General features: G+C 42.6%; 1 protein-coding gene across 4 annotated transcripts in view; it reads left to right on the forward strand.

Annotated features, from left to right (window-relative positions):
• Positions 1 to 1,682: 1,682 nt before the first annotated feature.
• GRAMD1C (GRAM domain containing 1C) overlaps positions 1,683 to 16,491 on the forward strand; it is an 82,712-nt gene continuing 67,903 nt past the window's right edge. For 2 of the 4 annotated variants that reach the window (XM_074974084.1, XM_074974102.1), the window contains exons 1-2: positions 1,683 to 1,766; positions 5,389 to 5,517. In XM_074974084.1, the coding sequence (XP_074830185.1) occupies positions 1,764 to 1,766; positions 5,389 to 5,517 (132 nt within the window). In that variant the 5' untranslated portion in view covers positions 1,683 to 1,763. Of the gene's footprint in view, positions 1,767 to 5,388; positions 5,518 to 16,491 lie in introns of those variants that run through there. The other 2 variants (XM_074974111.1, XM_074974093.1) reach the window with 2 other exon arrangements.

The raw sequence follows: 16,491 nt of genomic DNA on the forward strand, positions 1-16,491 counted from the left end.
TTTAAAATTCATTTTACATTAAAACTAGGGTAATCCATTTGTGTAATAGACCTGCAGGATCCATCGATGCTATGCATGGCTCATGCGGCGCCTCATGGTCTCAGACACCATCCGATGGTCCAGGGACATCTACACCAAACACATCCCCGGCCACCGACAGTACCAGGAGGCGTGAGCCAGAGCGACATCGTGCATCGACTATGAGAAAGGGACCGAGAGACTTTTTCCGTTGGACCCTATGAACTGGAACCATAAACTCACTGAATGTTAAATCTCACCAAAGGAGGGTCAATTCATCCTCATCATCATATCCACTTATTATACTCCACACCCGAACATAACCATTATATGAACAACATACCCTCATATCTCAATGTCTGTACTTTGACCCGTTAACCTTTTACCCCCAATCGGGGATATTGCAGATTATGTATTCCTTACACCATCCAATCTTAAACTGAATTTCGCACCCCTTGATAATCTGTACATTTGTCCCTGATAACCAGAAACTCCTACGCTTAAATGCTGTACCGTTCACTTTTTTTTTTCAAACATCATACTAATAAAATTTTTAAATCAGATTGATGGACTACATGACATAAAATGCCTACTATCACTCCATATTTATACAGGACCTTTCATTCAGAAGTACTGGTCCCCAAGGTGGTTTTTAAACAGCTAGGGATCAGTTAATCACATACCACTAAATCAACACTAATAATAAAATAAAATAAATAATAATAACACCTAGTTCTTAATCACTACAGAAGTTGGATTTCTGAATTCTTTTTATTGATTTTACTTTATTCAGGTTTAAATCTAGTTACAGACTTAACAGTGAAAGAAAACAGAAATCATGCATGAAGGTGTGCTGGTAGAATTACAGCCCAGAACACATTCTTCCTGTGAAACTATTTGTGGGGCTGGGGAGTGGAAAACCCAATGAGGATCCCCTCATGGAGTTTTCCTTGGGTCGTCCTTTTGGGGAAAAGGGCCATGGTAATAGGGTCCCCTCCAGATTCCCAGGAGAGTAGGACCTTCTGTGCTGGAAGCTTTGTGACTCTGCACCAGCTCTGGGTTACCTAGTCTCTCTTCTGAAACCTTTGGAGACAGGCTGTCATTTTCCTACTGCAGAAAGGGTCACAGAAGAGTTAAGGCATCCCCAAGCTACATTAGTGCTTTTCTTGCTTCTCTTTGGGACCGGTGGGACATGCATCTCTCAAGGTTCCCCCTCACAATACTTTCTTCCAGCTGCAGATCCCTCTCTCTGCAGATTGGACTTTGTGGAGTTAGGGGGGATGAGATGGGAAGAGTGCCAGGGAGGCAACCAACATCTTCCCTTTGTCCCAGAAGGGGACCATGCGGAATGGCTATTCCACCATACCACTCACTCATAGGACACAGGAGTCTGTAGCAAAATGTAATTTATTTTTCAGCTGTGAACAAAAATTTAGATGTCCCTGCATACAATATTAAACATCCTAAGGAAGGTGCTAGCTGTAAGGGGAGCGCTATACCAGGCTCTGACCCTCAGGTGGCTAGCTTCATATCTCTTTTCAATAGCCAGCTTGTTCTCCGTAGCACTTAGATATCAGCTAACTCTCTTAGTGTCAGGTTTACTCCTTTTATATATTGAAGCCTTTCTCCACATAGTCTTCTTATTGCCTCTGGCCCTTTAAATTGCAGAGAAAGCAGCAGCTGCAGCCCTATGGTGCTCATTTTAGAGGCAATCAGCTTGTAGGTTGCATCTCTTTCTCCTCTCTATGGTAAGTATTTGATTCTTCTTTCTTAATTTTTTGCTTTCTAGCTTTGCTAAGGGTCTGCTTCTTTCGGGGGTGATTTTTAAGCCACTTGGCTTTTTAACCATCGGTTTAATAGTCTCCTCAAACTCTGTGTATGTGAGACCTAATGCTCGACCAGTTTGTTTGCTTCATCCTAAATCCTGCAGTGCCAGCTGCTGAGCTATTGTTCCCTTGCAAGCTAGCTACCCAATAACAGCTGCTAAAGCAACAAACTGCCCAGATAGGCCCTTCTGCAGGGGTGGCCAAACTGTGGCTCACGAGCCACATGTGGCTTTTTTACTGTTAAAGTGCAGCTCGCAAGCCCCCCATGTGCCCCCTGTTCTCTGCCTATCAGACTGGGTAGGGGGAGCTCAGGACAGGACCTCTGCCTTGCAGTGGGGTGGTGGGGTAGGGGCTTCTGTCCAGTAGGGAAGGGGGTCTTGGGGCTTCAGCCCTGTGGGGCATACCTGCCAGGGCTTGGGGCTTCAGCAAGAATGGGGCTGAAGCCCCGAGCCCCAGCAGATGTGCCCCGGCTCTCAAACTTCTGAAGATTGTCGTATGTGGCTCGGAGGGACAGTAAGTTTGGCCACCCCTGGCCTACAGTGACTAAGAGGAGTGGTGTTGCTCCCAACCCCTCATTTCTGCTATATGTGGGGGTTGATTGGCTAGGGGCTGTCCATCTTCGCTCAGGGCTCTGCAGGGAAGGACTCCTTTGCTTGCTCCCTCACCATTCCTGTATTTGTGAATGGGGACTGGGGATGGGATGGAGGGGTAGCAAGTCAGCTTGCTTTCTGCACTTGATCTCACATATACAGCCAGTGTCTTCAGGGGAATGGGCTGCCTGCTTGTCCCACTCTTCGGCAGCAACATTCAAAACTTGACTTTGCCTTGCAGGCTAGGGACTCGCTCCCACAGCACTGTTCTGGTAGGGGTCCCTGGATTCTGGCGATTATGATGTGTCTTTTCTTAAGCCTGTTAGCTGCTGTTTTGCTGAGGGTAGATTTTGTACAAATTTAGGATAGGAAATGGAGCATGAATATTCACATCCCTTTTGCAGGTGTCTATAGAATATGTATTTTTAAAGTATTTTTAATGATAGCTGTGCTGGTGAAAGGTATCAGAGGGAAGGAAGCCTTGGAAGCTGTAATAAACTATCTACAGAGCATAAGGCACAGGCAATGGTGATGGCTGCTTCCCCACGCTAACCTTATGTTTGGCCTCTGTTCTGCAGGGACTGCTTTAGGAGATGGCAGTCCTGGCTTTGCTGAGTCTGCCAGTTTTATGATTTCCCCCCTGCCTACTAGAAACTGGCTGACAACCTGCCTTCTCCTTTGTTATAGCCACCAACCATCCACCAGATGGTAACCACTTTTGGTCACTTATGACCTGGGCTGGGTTCTAAACCACAGCCTAGTGTTGATCTGTCCCATGGCCTTTTTAAGCTTCAGACTTTCCAAAATGAGATTATTTTAGCTAGCAGTGTTGCAAGCTGTACTCTGAAAAGCTTGTACCACTGTGATGAATACACACAAGGGAGCTGAGTTAAGATGGCTGTGACAGCTTCTTAATTTTAATTGTACAAACGGTCAGGAAATTCAGGCTCCTCATGTTGCACAAACAAGTTTTTGGGGGTGATATGTAGACAATCACTGGTGAATCCCAGCTGTTTAGAATTAAGGTTGCACGGACTTGGGACATTTTGAGAAAACACACTTCTCTTCTCATCCACCCCCTGCCTCTCGTTACATCTCATCAGGGAGATGAGAGCATCTCCTCTTTCCCTCTCCTGTGCTAGAGCAGGTTGGCTTCTAGTGCTCTGTGACAGGTGTTCCCACTACTGGGGGGACACAGCAGCTGCCCTGGTGGCTGAGTGTTCCCCCTATTCTGTCTTATTGCAAAGGGAGAGCTCCTGTGGTTGTCACTTGGCCCTCTCTCTGCTTGAGCTCAAGAGCACTGAACATGAGTGCTTCCCCTCAAAGCAGGCAGAGTAAGGAGTGCTCCTGTGATTGGTGCCATGCTCATCCTTAAGCAACCCCAGCAGAGAGTAGTATGGTGCTGATCAGTGGGCTCTCTACCCCTGCCCCCGCCCCCGAGTGAGCTGATGAGCAGCTAAAGATGCCTTACTCATGGTGGCTCCATTCGTTAAAAATGGTATAGTGCAGGGGTGGTCAAACCATGGCTGGTGAGCTGCATGTGGCTCACAAACCTTCCCCCCATTCTCCACCTACCAGACTCGGGGGAGGGGGGAACTTGCGGTTTCCGCACTGTGGGAGGGTAGTGGAGCTAGGGGCTTCTGTCAGAGACAACTGGTGCCTGCTGGGGAGGGGGCACAATTTAAAGGTTCGCCCCCTCCCAACATCTTGAGTCACGCCCCCTTAGGCATGCCCCCCACTTACTCTCAGTGGCCCCTCCCTGCAGCTCCCAGGTAGTATTAGTTCTGTGTGGAGAAGCAGCAGCAACCAGCTGGGAGCTGCAGGGAGGGGCCGCTGCTTTAGCTCCTCAGGGAGAGGCAGCGGCAAAAGCAGTAGCTCTCCCTGCAGCTCCCGGCTGTTTGCCACTGCCTCTCCCCATGGCCACAGCTCCCAGCTTGCTAGCTCCAGCAGCTGCTGCACAGGGAGGGGGCCCAGCAGCACTGTGTGACCGAGAGGGGCCAACAAACCCAGGCAAAAATCTGGGAGGGTATGTGTCTCCACATGGCCCCCATGCGTCGCCTCTGGCTTCTGCCCAGTGGGGAGGTGACTTTTGGGGCTTCAGCCCCACGGAGCAAGCCTCCTGGGGCTCTGGGCTTGAGCAGGAGCAAGGTTGAAGCCCCGAGCCCCAGCAGGCATGCCCCGGCTCTTGAATTTCTGAAGACTGTCATATGCAGTTTGGAGGGTCAATAAGTTTGGCCACCCTGATATAGTGTCTTGTCTTTTACAGGCAGTATTGGATATTACAGGCAGTGTGGGTAAATGATTAGGGGCCTGGACTGGGACTCAAGAGACTTGGGTTTTATTCCTGGCTTTGCCACTGATCTGCTGGGCAAGTCACTTTGCCTCTCTGTCTCAGTTTTCCCATCTGTGAATAGTGCTAATGCTATTGATCACCTTTGTAAAATACTATGAGATCTACTGATGAAAAGCTCCATATTAATAAAGTATTAGTAATAATATAATTTGACATTTCTGAAGTGCTGTGTTTATGTACATGTGTATGGACAGTGAGTAATTAAGGTTGGAATCAGTAAAACCAGATGTTCTCCCTCTCTTTTTTTTAAAAAGGATTCATTTGTAGTTTATTTTTTAATAATTTGCATTGAGATTGTCAGTTTAATGGTGGCTAAAATAACATTTATGACTGCCTTTTGATTGTTTGCGAAACACTGATGTCTGAGTTGAGGGACATTTGGAAATAAAACCTTAATGTTTATAATAGAATTGACATTGAAAAATGTCATTCATTAGTTAAGAATCAGTAAGTGGGAAATGTTTCCCCATCATTTATCCTGTTAAATGTAGCCCTTTAAGGTTTTATTTATAAAGCCTGCAAACTGATTAACCACCTTTTATTCTAATACCTTTCCCCTCCATTATCAAACTACATGCTTTGCTTGCTGCTTGGTTCACAGGAAATCCATGAAGTGGATCATGGTCTTATCCGCCAGTTGCTTGCCGATTCAGAGGAGACTTTTGGTGCATGTACTGAGAAAATGCAGGCCCCCGCTCCATATAACTGGAGTGCTGACTGGAGCTTTTGGGTAACTCAATTGTTTTTTCTCTTAATTCATTGTTATAAATTCTAAGGCCCGAAGGGACCATTGTGATCATCTAGTCTGACCTCCTGTATAATGCAGGCCATAGAACTTCCCCCAAAGTAATTCCTAGAGCAGATCTTTTAGAAAAACATCCAGTCTTGATTTTAAAATGGCCAGTGATGGAGAATCCACCAAGATCCTTGGTAAATTGTTCCAATGGTGAATTACCCTGACTGTTTAAAAATGTATGCCTTATTTATATACAAACTATAAGTGCTTTTTATGCAAATTTCTTCATAGCCTTTAATTAATAAAGCCTCCCAGCCCATTCTGGGAGCTAGGTAACTTATTGTTATCACTTTACTGCAGGGTAAATGGAGACATAAGGAGGTGAGGTTATTTACCCTATGCCGTGTATCAAGTCCGTGTCCGATCTGGATATACAACCCAGGAATCCTGACTCCCAGTTTCTTGATTGGGTCATTAGACCATACCTCCTCCGTTTTATGCTTGTAGAAATTTATTGCTGCTACTTTTTCTTGGTAAAGGCTGAATTTCAATTGCTATGAGAATGTAGCATGCTCTGATGATACTTTTATATTTCACCACAAAATGAATATTACGCACCTCCTTTGTGGAAAACGTGTCCAGACTTGATATACATCTGCAAAAGAGAATGAGATGCTGCAGACTCAGGCTGTGTGTAGGCGTCTATTTTGCCACGCCTGTACAGATGACTTAACACTGAAAGGAGTGAAGGGCCATCAGTTATAGAGTTTAAGGCCAGAAGGGATCACTGGACCATCTAGTCTGACCTGTATATCACAAACCACCAACACCACCCAACCCCTGCACACTAAACCCAACAACTGAAATAAGACTAATAAATTACCGCACATAGGAGAGTAGACTAGTATGTGCCACAGGCAGAGAATAGGAGGGACCAAGGTGCACCAGTGCCCGAGGCCCCCACAGTGGCAGGCAGATGATTAAGTGAGAGATACCTGGATAATCCTGGCAGTGACCTGCGCCCCCACGCTGCAGGGGAAGGTGAAAAAACCCCAAGGTCCCTGCCAATCTGACCTGGGGGAAAATTCCTTCCTGACCTGGCATATGGTGATCAGTTAGACCCTGAGCAGCTGAACAAGAACTAGCCAGCCAAGCCCTTGAGAGAGAGAATACTCAGCACACCTCAGAGCGGGCAATAAGAATCATTCGTTTAAATCCTTCTCCCACTACTTGCTGAAGATTTCTTTGAAATAGCACCAGAGGGGCCTAGGAAGGGCCACGCATAATGTGTCTAGAACTGGTGTTTTTGCAGTGGGAGATAGTGGTCGGAGGGAGGCGGGGGTTCCTTGTAAACATGAAGGAGTGGGGAACATGAACTGTGCCCAGCCAGAGCTAGATTAGGAAGACAATATCCTGACCAAGGGGCTAAGGTTCTCACTCCAAAACTCAGTCATTGCAAAGTAACTCATGCTCCACACCATGTGGTAAATAATCACAATGCTGCAGCTATAGGTTTGGGAGCATTAACTGTAACAGCTCTGGTGACAGTCATGTGAGGCGCGTAAAGAGTATTAATCACATTTTTCAGATGAGAAAACTGAGTCAGAGAACTTAAGTGACTTGGCTAAAGTCACATGGGTCAGTGAATCAGTGGAATAACCAGGAATACAAGTCAGGAGTTTGATTCCCAGTCCCATGCTCATACCTCTAGCACATATCTTTCTTTTCCCACTCCCCCAGCTCTCTCCTCAAGCTGGAATGTGATGTTTTCAATAATCAAAGCATTGACTTTGAAATAAAAACCTCTGGAAATCTTAAACCTATTAGGGTTGACTCAGCCCTTCCGTCTGCTGAAGCAAATGGAACATTATGATTTGTACTGTGTATCCTCACAAAGCTTCTGTGTGAACGCCAAAGTGACAGTTACAATTCTGATTGTCAAAAATGCATCATAGAGTTTCATGTTTATCCTCTGTTACTCCAGATCAAATTTGTTCAGTTTAAAAGTAAACCTGTTTTTCTGTCAGCCCTGCAAATGTACACTAGGATCTGAGATTCACATTTATGTTCTTTTCACATGTTCTCACCAATGTTAAAGCTCCTACAGGCAAATATTCTGCCTGCTCAGCTATGTCTGGGTACCTGAATTAAGGACTGATGGAGTTACGGAGATGTAGTAGCTGTTAACTACGTTTTGTTTATAGGGCTAAATGAGGTTGCACATGTGCCATTGTGTAATTCAGCCTAAACAACTGTTGTTGTTGTTGATAATTCACAAAAAGAAAAGACCCATTTTGACTCTCAGATCTCAGCGGCAGTTTGATGGTCTGGCACTTAGAAAAAGACATCTGAGTTTTACTTAAAAAGAAAAGGAGTACTTGTGACACCTTAGAGACTAACAAAAAAAAAGTACTCCCTTTCTTTTTGCGAATACAGACTAACACGGCTGCTACTCTGAAACCTGAGTTTTACTTGTAAACTTGGCAAATCTGAGCTGAAGTCATTAAGTTACAAGTTTGTACAGCACCTAACACAATGGCATCCTGGCCCATGACTTGCAGGTGCCGTGGTAATACAATTAATAATAAATACAGCACCTCACCATGCCACTATCTCAGTCACCTCTTCAGGCAAAATTGCACTTGTAGGGTCCTGGGGCACTATGTCTAGAGGTAGAAGTTTGGCCAAAATTTTCCTTCCTGCCCATTTTTGTACAGTGTGTCATTCATCCATGGAGTGCCGCAGTCTGCCTCAGAAATGGTTAAATTTCAGTGGTGCTGTCTGTGTGTAGTTTGTCAAGTGTTTGGGATTCTTTGCTGTGATGAAGGATGCTATGTAGGTATTCTAATATATTACGTATCTCTGTTTTATCGAGTGAAATAAAACAACACTGTTTTGTGATTGCTATTTCCTGAACTCCTGGATGTATTTAAGCCTGTAATTCATGTTTACCTGTTTATATAAATATGTTCTTGTATTTAAAACAAGGGAGTTGTATAATATTTCCATATACTTGGCCATTGAATGGCACCCCTGTGGTCTGTAAAGCAATACCTATGCTGCAGGAGCCAGATGCTGCCATAGATTATCTCAAAAAAGCCTCCCAATTATTTGCTTAAAAAAACAACAACCCATCATTTAAAAATGGGAGGTAAATCTTTCACACGCTTGTTAGGGGGCTGTGATGATGAGACATTTATTTTCCAAGTTTAAAGGTGACAGCATAATTAGTGGGGATAGAATGAAGAAGCAGCAGGAGGCAGAAAGAATGATGTCATGAGCCATGTCAGACAACAGCATTCCTGTGCTAAAATGAAGTCATTAGACTCCACTGCCATTAAAATGGTGTTATGTCATTTTCTGCCTACTGTCCCAGGGAATGAAAATCACATGTTTCACTAATGTCTTGCCTGGTTGGCTATCAGCTGTTGAATATAAACTGGTTCTTATAGCTCCCGTGAGTCATAATAGATGTGTAGGTAATAACACAGCAAACCATTTGTGCCATTACGTGAAGCATATGTCAGTAACATTCAGTCAAAGATGATGTAGCTTTCTATGACAGGTACAGACTTTTAGTAGGGTCCTTCCCACTCTTTTAGCCAGTATAAAGGCTGGGAAACTGTAATAAACACGGGGCTACTCCATAAACGTTAACATACACAACACTGCACAGATGTCAGCTCTGCTAACTGGAATATTTGCTGCACAAAACTATACTTTGCTGATTAGCCACTGACTTGTTTCAAAGGCTTTTTTGCTTTCCTTCTCCAGGTAAGTACTATGATTTCCTTGAAGAAGAAAACCAGGCATTTCTCTATAAAATCCTGATTGGTCTGATTTTCAAATCTGCAACTTCCATTGACTTGAGTGGGGGTTGGGATGCTCAGCACCTCTGAAAGTCAGGCCAGATGTGACTGCCATTTTACAGAGACACTGTGATCTAGTGGAATGAGCACAGGATTGGGAATCAGGAACTCCTGGGTTCTGCTCCTTGCTCTGACACTGGGTGATTCTGGGAAGGTCGCTTCATGCCTCTGTACTGCATTCCCCCCCCCCACCCCCCCAGTCTCATGTGCCTAGACTTCTCACATGTATAAAGGTTTTCAGGACTTGGTCCTTAATGTGTGTACTGCTCTTTGAATGTGTAAATCATTTCTTAAATGCCTACTATTATTGGCTACAGAATTTTAATAGCAGCTTTTCAGTTTATGGATCCAGAGAGGTCAAATAAATATTGTCTGTGGTTCTTGAAATAATAAATAAAAACCTTCCACGGGCACATTTTGTAACATAAAAAAACCTCCGCGTACGCTCTTGTTGCTTGTAGCATGCATTGTAATTGCAGTTATTTGGAAGCAGTTTTTAGTTATCTTGGAAACAAGAATAACAGTCCTTTAACTACTGACACCTCAAGGAGCTCTCTGGTAGCAGGAACTACAAAAGGAGAAATTGGTTATTCTTTAGTTGGCCTAGAACTTTCGCCAAATGGGCTGTCTCTACATTAGACTTTTCTGGGAAATCTGTCTGTGTTGCTGTGATGGTGCAGCTAGCAGAGCTGTAGCTCTGGCATATGTGCTTTGTTCTTGAACTCTGTTCAGAACAGCCTGAAACAGGACTGTGATAAAAATGCTGGTGCCCCGTCTATCGCTGTTAAACTGTGCCAATGGTAATGCAGCAGTGGGAGATTTTTAAAAATAAATCTAGTGTAGACAAGGCTCTTGAGGGTGAGCCTCGAATCAGATTATCTGGGTTTGGTTGGTAGGAAAAAAAAGTTTCCTTAATTTTAGGCTCAGAGCTTTGTTTTTCCTTTTCAAGTGTTGCCATTGGGAACAAAATTCCATTAGAAATACTTGTTATTGTGTAAGACCAACAGGGAATGTTTGATCATATATATACCTAAGGCCGGACGTACACTACAAATGTCTGCTGGTATAGCTATGTCGATCAGGGATTTGATGGGATATGATCCCTGACAGACATAGTTGTGTTGGCAAAAACATTTAGTATAGATGCAGCTGTACTGGGGGAAAAATGCACTTTGTTTAGTGTATCTTATTTCACGGAGCGGGTATAAACTGCGTCCACACTAGGAGCGCTTTGCAGGTAAGAACAGATTGAAAAATTTTATTGGGATGATGTTTTTAAAAAAAAAAAAAAAAAAAAAGTAAACTGTACAGAGTTTAAGCATAGAAGTTTCTGGTTATCAGGGAATAATGTACAGATTATCAAGGAGTGTGAAGTTCGGTTTAAGATTGGATGGCCTAAAGAATACATAATCTGCAATATCCCCGATTCGGGGTAAAAGGTTAACGGGTCAAAGTACAGACATTGAGATATCAAGGTATGTTGTTCATATAATGGCTATGTTCAGGCGTGGAGTACAATGAGTGGATACGATGATGAGGATGGATTGACCCTCATTTGGTGAGATTTAACATTCAGTGAGCTTATGGTTCCAGTTCATAGGGTCCAACGGAAAAAGTCTCTCGGTCCCTTTCTCATAGTTGATGCACGTCGCCGCTCCGGCTCACGCCTCCTGCTACTGTCAGTGGCCAGTGATGTGTTCGGTATAGATATCCCTGGACCATCGGATGGTGTCTGAGACCACGAGGCGCCGCATGAGCTGTGCGTAGCGTCGACCGATCCTGTACTATACCAGCATAGCTATACTGGCAAAGCCTTCCAATTGTAGACTTGGCCTTGGAGATAGGGGACTCCAGAGTGCATTTGAAGGAGAACTTTAAAAGAAGACTTTCATTTTTTCCCTCTATGTAAGCTTTTTACATTTGGGGCTTGATTTTAACTTAATTGTTGTTCCTGTAAACAAGTAGCAGCAAAATAGCTCCCCCCATCTTTCTTTTAAAAAATAAAATGGTCTGTTCTAGGTGAGCTACTTATGTCCCTTTGGGAAAGCAGATAAGCAGAGAACTGCAGCAGATGTATTTGTTTAGAGTCACTTCTCATATTATTGATCAGTCATTAGAAATGAGTGGGAGGAGAAAATCCTAAAAATAGATAAAAAAAAAAAAGCACTCAGGATTTTCTTGACCTGTATGTGTAGAAGACTTGGGGCATTTACATACTTTTTGATACAGGTAAGTGTTATCTGGAGAGATGGATAAATGACTGGGGCTTTTTTTGTATACAAACTATTTTGTAACTTGTTTTACCTTGGCCAGAACTATGTAGGATATTCTTATATTCTCTGTGTAGCTTTAGTACATGATGATTTGCTTTGTCAAGACATAAAATATTACTGATATTACTAAAAATATCATTGGCAATAACTTGGAATAAGTTAAGTAAATCTAGGAATCCCAGCAATAAACAAAGTGCTTTTTTTTCTTATTGCAGTCAGAATCGCTGAGCTAGTGCGGTTCAAGACTGGGGGAATGTTCCTACACAAACTAAAAACTTAGGGCATGTCCGCTCTACAAAATTATGTCAACCTAAGTTACAGCCACTGCAACAATTAATTCAATTGCTTTTGTGAGTCCACACTATGCTTCTTGTATTGGCAGCACGTGTCCTCACCCAGAGCGCTTGTATGGCTGGTACTGTCAGAGTGGGGCATTGTGGGTTAGCTTCTGAAAGCCAGTAATAGTCAATGTAAGCAACACAGTGTCTACTCTGATACTGCATCAACCTAACTACATCAGTATTGTCTCTACATTTTGTGGAGGTGGAATTAAGTCAGTGTAACAGAGCAATTATGTTGGCAGGGCCAAAATTTTAGTGTACACGCTTCTGTAGTTAGGTCAATGTAAAATGCCTTGAGTCGATATAACTCTGTAGTGTAGACCAGGCCTTAAAGTTAAGATTGCTAGACTGCCCATATCCCACCAATGCAAATCCTAAAATAAGAGCGAGAGAGAAAATAAATTAGTAGTTAAATCATTCAATGCCCAATTTACACTATCAGTTTCCCATCTCATCCTCAGCTTCTTCCGTCCGTCTATCGCCCACAGCCCACATATCTCCACATTCATTCTGAACGCTGACAGCCGTCTTGGAACTCAGCCATGTTGTAGTTTTGTTTTGATGACTGATATCAGTTACATTGTGTGTATCTAGTTCTGTTCATGGTTTTGCATTGGTGTGTGTAAGGAGGGTGGAAAACATGAAAACAGAAAAAACGTGAATGCGTGATCCATGTTGACAGTGAGTTCTAAATTTGGCAGCAATTTTTATGTAGAAACTACAGAGCAAAAATTTCTATTATCTAAATAGGTTAGAAACATGGAGAAATGTCCAGTGAGAGGTAATATAGTTAGAGACGATATTAGGAAATAAAACAGGTGAAGGTCCTGATTCAGCAAGGTACATAAGCACTTTAAACATGTGAATTATCTCATTGACTTCTGTGGACTACTTATGTGCGTAAGTACCTTGCCTAACTGGAACCTAAGTCAAAAGCATGGGGGATTATGGTTGATATAAATACAAAACCTTATTTAGCAAAATTCTTAAAGGAAAACTTAATTGATCCATTATGTCACCTGGGATTACTAAATTAAAAAAAAAATCACAAATTTATATTTTTAAAATTTTAATTTTCAACATGTCTCCATTTTCAAAGTATCTTCATAACTGTGAATGTTTCTAGTGTCCCTCTGTAAGACAGTATTTCACTGACATTTCTGAGCAACCACTGGGGATTGGTGCTGAGTTCAAGCTGCAGGGTGGGAGACTACCTGGTCCAATCCTGAGGTCAAGCTACAAAGGGGAGTGTTAGGGGACTCTAGTGCTGAGGTCATCTTAGTTTTATTTGTGTGCCCTTGTATCTATACATATATTATGTTTAAAACAAAATCCAGGATGATTTTCAGGGTCACAGCAGATGGGGAAAATTCAGGGGGAAAAGTAAAGTTTAAACAGTTTTTCTTATTTACACAGCCTAAGTGGAAGAGCTGGTGAAGGGAAACAAAGGTGAATGGGGCAGATGTACTTACAAATAATATTGCCTAATATTCGCACATGTGTGGGACTGGAAGAAACATGAATCAGCCAAAACAGATACTCAGAAAGGAATGTGGTTTTGTTCTGAAGGAAATTATCACCTTGGGCTGATCTGGAACATGCTGCAATGTCAAGTCAGTAGAGTTCAGACTGCCGAAGCTTGAGAGTTATATCTACAGGGCTTACAATTAAACTGCCGATACAGACACGTTGAGATATGTCAAATGGAGTGAGCCAGCATCAAGAAGCAGATATCTTGGGCTTTGAGGACAAAAAAGGTTCTTTTCTGCTATGCGATGTAGGTAATATTTCAATAATAATGGCATTCATCTATTCAAGTTAGTTTAGACTTTTGTTTCATGTTGTCACTTTTTTTCTAGATTTCTGTATAATCGCCAATAAAAGGTTACCTTAACTGGCCTTGGTGCTGTTAGTTCAGGCATTTACTAATTTCCCTGAGACACAGAACGCGATTTAACTACTAAATCTTGGTGGAAATAGTAGTAGGTAACAGCTTGAATACATGGTCAGAGGCACAGCAGAGAATAGTGGTGAATAGTGCCACAGACAAGCTGGAAAGGGCCAGTGAGGACACAGGTAGAGCTGAATGACCTGAAAGGTGCGAAGTATATAATTTGTCTTTGTTTAATGTAGTCACATAATAAATTTACATGTTCTTTTTTTATGAGAGTTTCTGTTAAATGTGTTTGGAACAGTTATGTAACGAATATAGGACTAGAGCTAGTCAAAACTTAGAATTTCTAGTTTGCTGGAAATTTCAACAATTTTAAATTTCTTCGTTCACAGGTATTTTTGAAATTTCCTGTGAATCATAAATTTGGGGAAATGTTCTTGTTTCAGGTTTCCACATTTTGTTTTGGAATTGTGTATTTTCACTGAGGAATTTCAAAATTTGTTTCAGATCATTTTATTTCATTTCACAGTGTTTTGTACCCCTGTTGGTCCCAGGATATGAGATACAAGGTAGGTGAGCTAATATCTTTTATTGGACCAAGTGTTATACTACATAGAGGAAGTTGACAGAAATTGGTCCAGTGAAAGATATTAGCTCACTTAGCTTGTCTCTCACTTTATTGTATGTTTTTTCATTTTAACATTTTATTATTTGTCAGGAGTAACATAATACACAGTGCTTTGTGTCAGTGTCAAATTGTTTCATTAAAACAGAAATAGGAGACACTTGGAGTTAGCAGATAAGATTTTTAAATCAGTACTAAGTAGCAGCTGCCCTTAATGATTTAAAAATAAATAAAAACCAGACCGTTTCAACTATTCTAACATAACATGAGTAATTATGCAGTACTTTACATTATTTCATGGTATCAGTAGTAGTAATAAATGTAATACAAAAATGAAAAAACACATAAAAGTAAAATGCAAAACAAAATTAGTTTTCTGAAACTGAACCTTTTTTGTTTCAAACATTTTTTCCCCCCATGGGCATTTTGGTCAAAGTTGCCATATTTTTTCAAAAAGCTTCAATTTGGACAGAAACGGGATTTTCTGTCAAGAATGTTTTGATTAAAACTTTCTGACCAGCTCTACATAGAACTTGATAGTTCTGACATTCTTAATAAGACAATCCAGCCTTTACCCTCTCCCTCAGTGGTATATATTTCCAGGATAGTGCTGAGCGATAGTTGTTGCCCCATAACGGTTAGACAGGTTTCAGAGTATCAGCCGTGTTAGTCTGTATTCGCAAAAAGAAAAGGAGTACTTGTGGCACCTTAGAGACTAACCAATTTATTTGAGCGTGAGCTTTCGTGAGCTACAGCTCACTTCATCGGATGCATACTGTGGAAACTGCAGAAGACATTGTTAGACAGTGGCCTTGATCAGATTCCTGGGAGGCCCTCAGATACCGCAGTGATGGATGCAGTAAAGACTCTGAATGGAGCTGTAAATACATGTCTGAAGGACTAGTCAGTTCCCTCTTTGCTCTCTGTGAATGAAAATCTTGGAATCTTTTCCCTGTCACTTCTCAGTGACTCCCTTAATTCTTGTGACATTCTAGGAGGAGGTATTTTGGAAGACCTTAACATACAGTTTTCTGTGGTTCAGGAGAAGTCTTCCCCACCCTTTTTGGATATACTAGACTTGCACCAGCCTTTAGTTGCACTAGCCAGAGTTTCAAAATGGCTTTCAGGTTTAGCTAGAGCTTATTGCCATAGGGCATGGAGATTGTTAACAACTTTAATAGCCTTATTGGCGGGTGGTGGTGTGGAAATCATGTATAGAAATGATCACACTTCCATTTACATGGAGCCCATCACTGAAGAAACTGAACAGATTTTACATGGCTTGAATATGATCATTGTTCCAAAGAATAGCTGTAAAGCCACTTTGCTTCCCTATGGCCTTCATGTTTAAGGCCTGGATGGAGAGGGACCTTGTCAATCAGTTAAGAGCTCAGGATTTCACAGTTCAGTTATCTGAAACCTGGGCAAAGAGATGCATCTCACAGTTCTTAATGCACATGGTCAGGCTTATGCTTTAATGTATTTCCATCCGTGAATTCCACAGGAACAGACTTGGAATTGAGAATGCCCTCTGCCTCTCTCAAGCTTCACTCTTCTCCGGTATTCTGGACAAGCATAGATCAGATGGTGTATTGGAGATGGCCTTTAAGGAAATCTGGGCCTAGGCCATTTACAAGCACCTGGAATTTCAACCAAAAATCATTTGGCAGTTAATGTGGAGACCTGAGCACAGGTGTAACATACCCTTGTTGGCCCACCCCGATCAGAAGACAGGTGGTGAAAATGTGCTCTAGCCAGGTTGGTTTCCATAGTTAGGCAGAGAGAGAGAGCATGTCATAGGGCAGAGCTCCCCAAACTGTGGGGCACCCCCCATAGGGGGTTGCAGAGGAACATATGGGGGGCATGGCTGGGGCCCAGGCCAGCTCCCACAGTGGGGGGGACATGGAGGGAGCGCCACCCAGCTCCACTCCTGGTTCCAGCACCGGCTGCCAGCCCTGTGCCTGGA

Source organism: Natator depressus, chromosome 1 (genome assembly GCF_965152275.1).
Source record: "Natator depressus isolate rNatDep1 chromosome 1, rNatDep2.hap1, whole genome shotgun sequence".
NCBI lineage: Eukaryota > Metazoa > Chordata > Testudines > Cheloniidae > Natator > Natator depressus.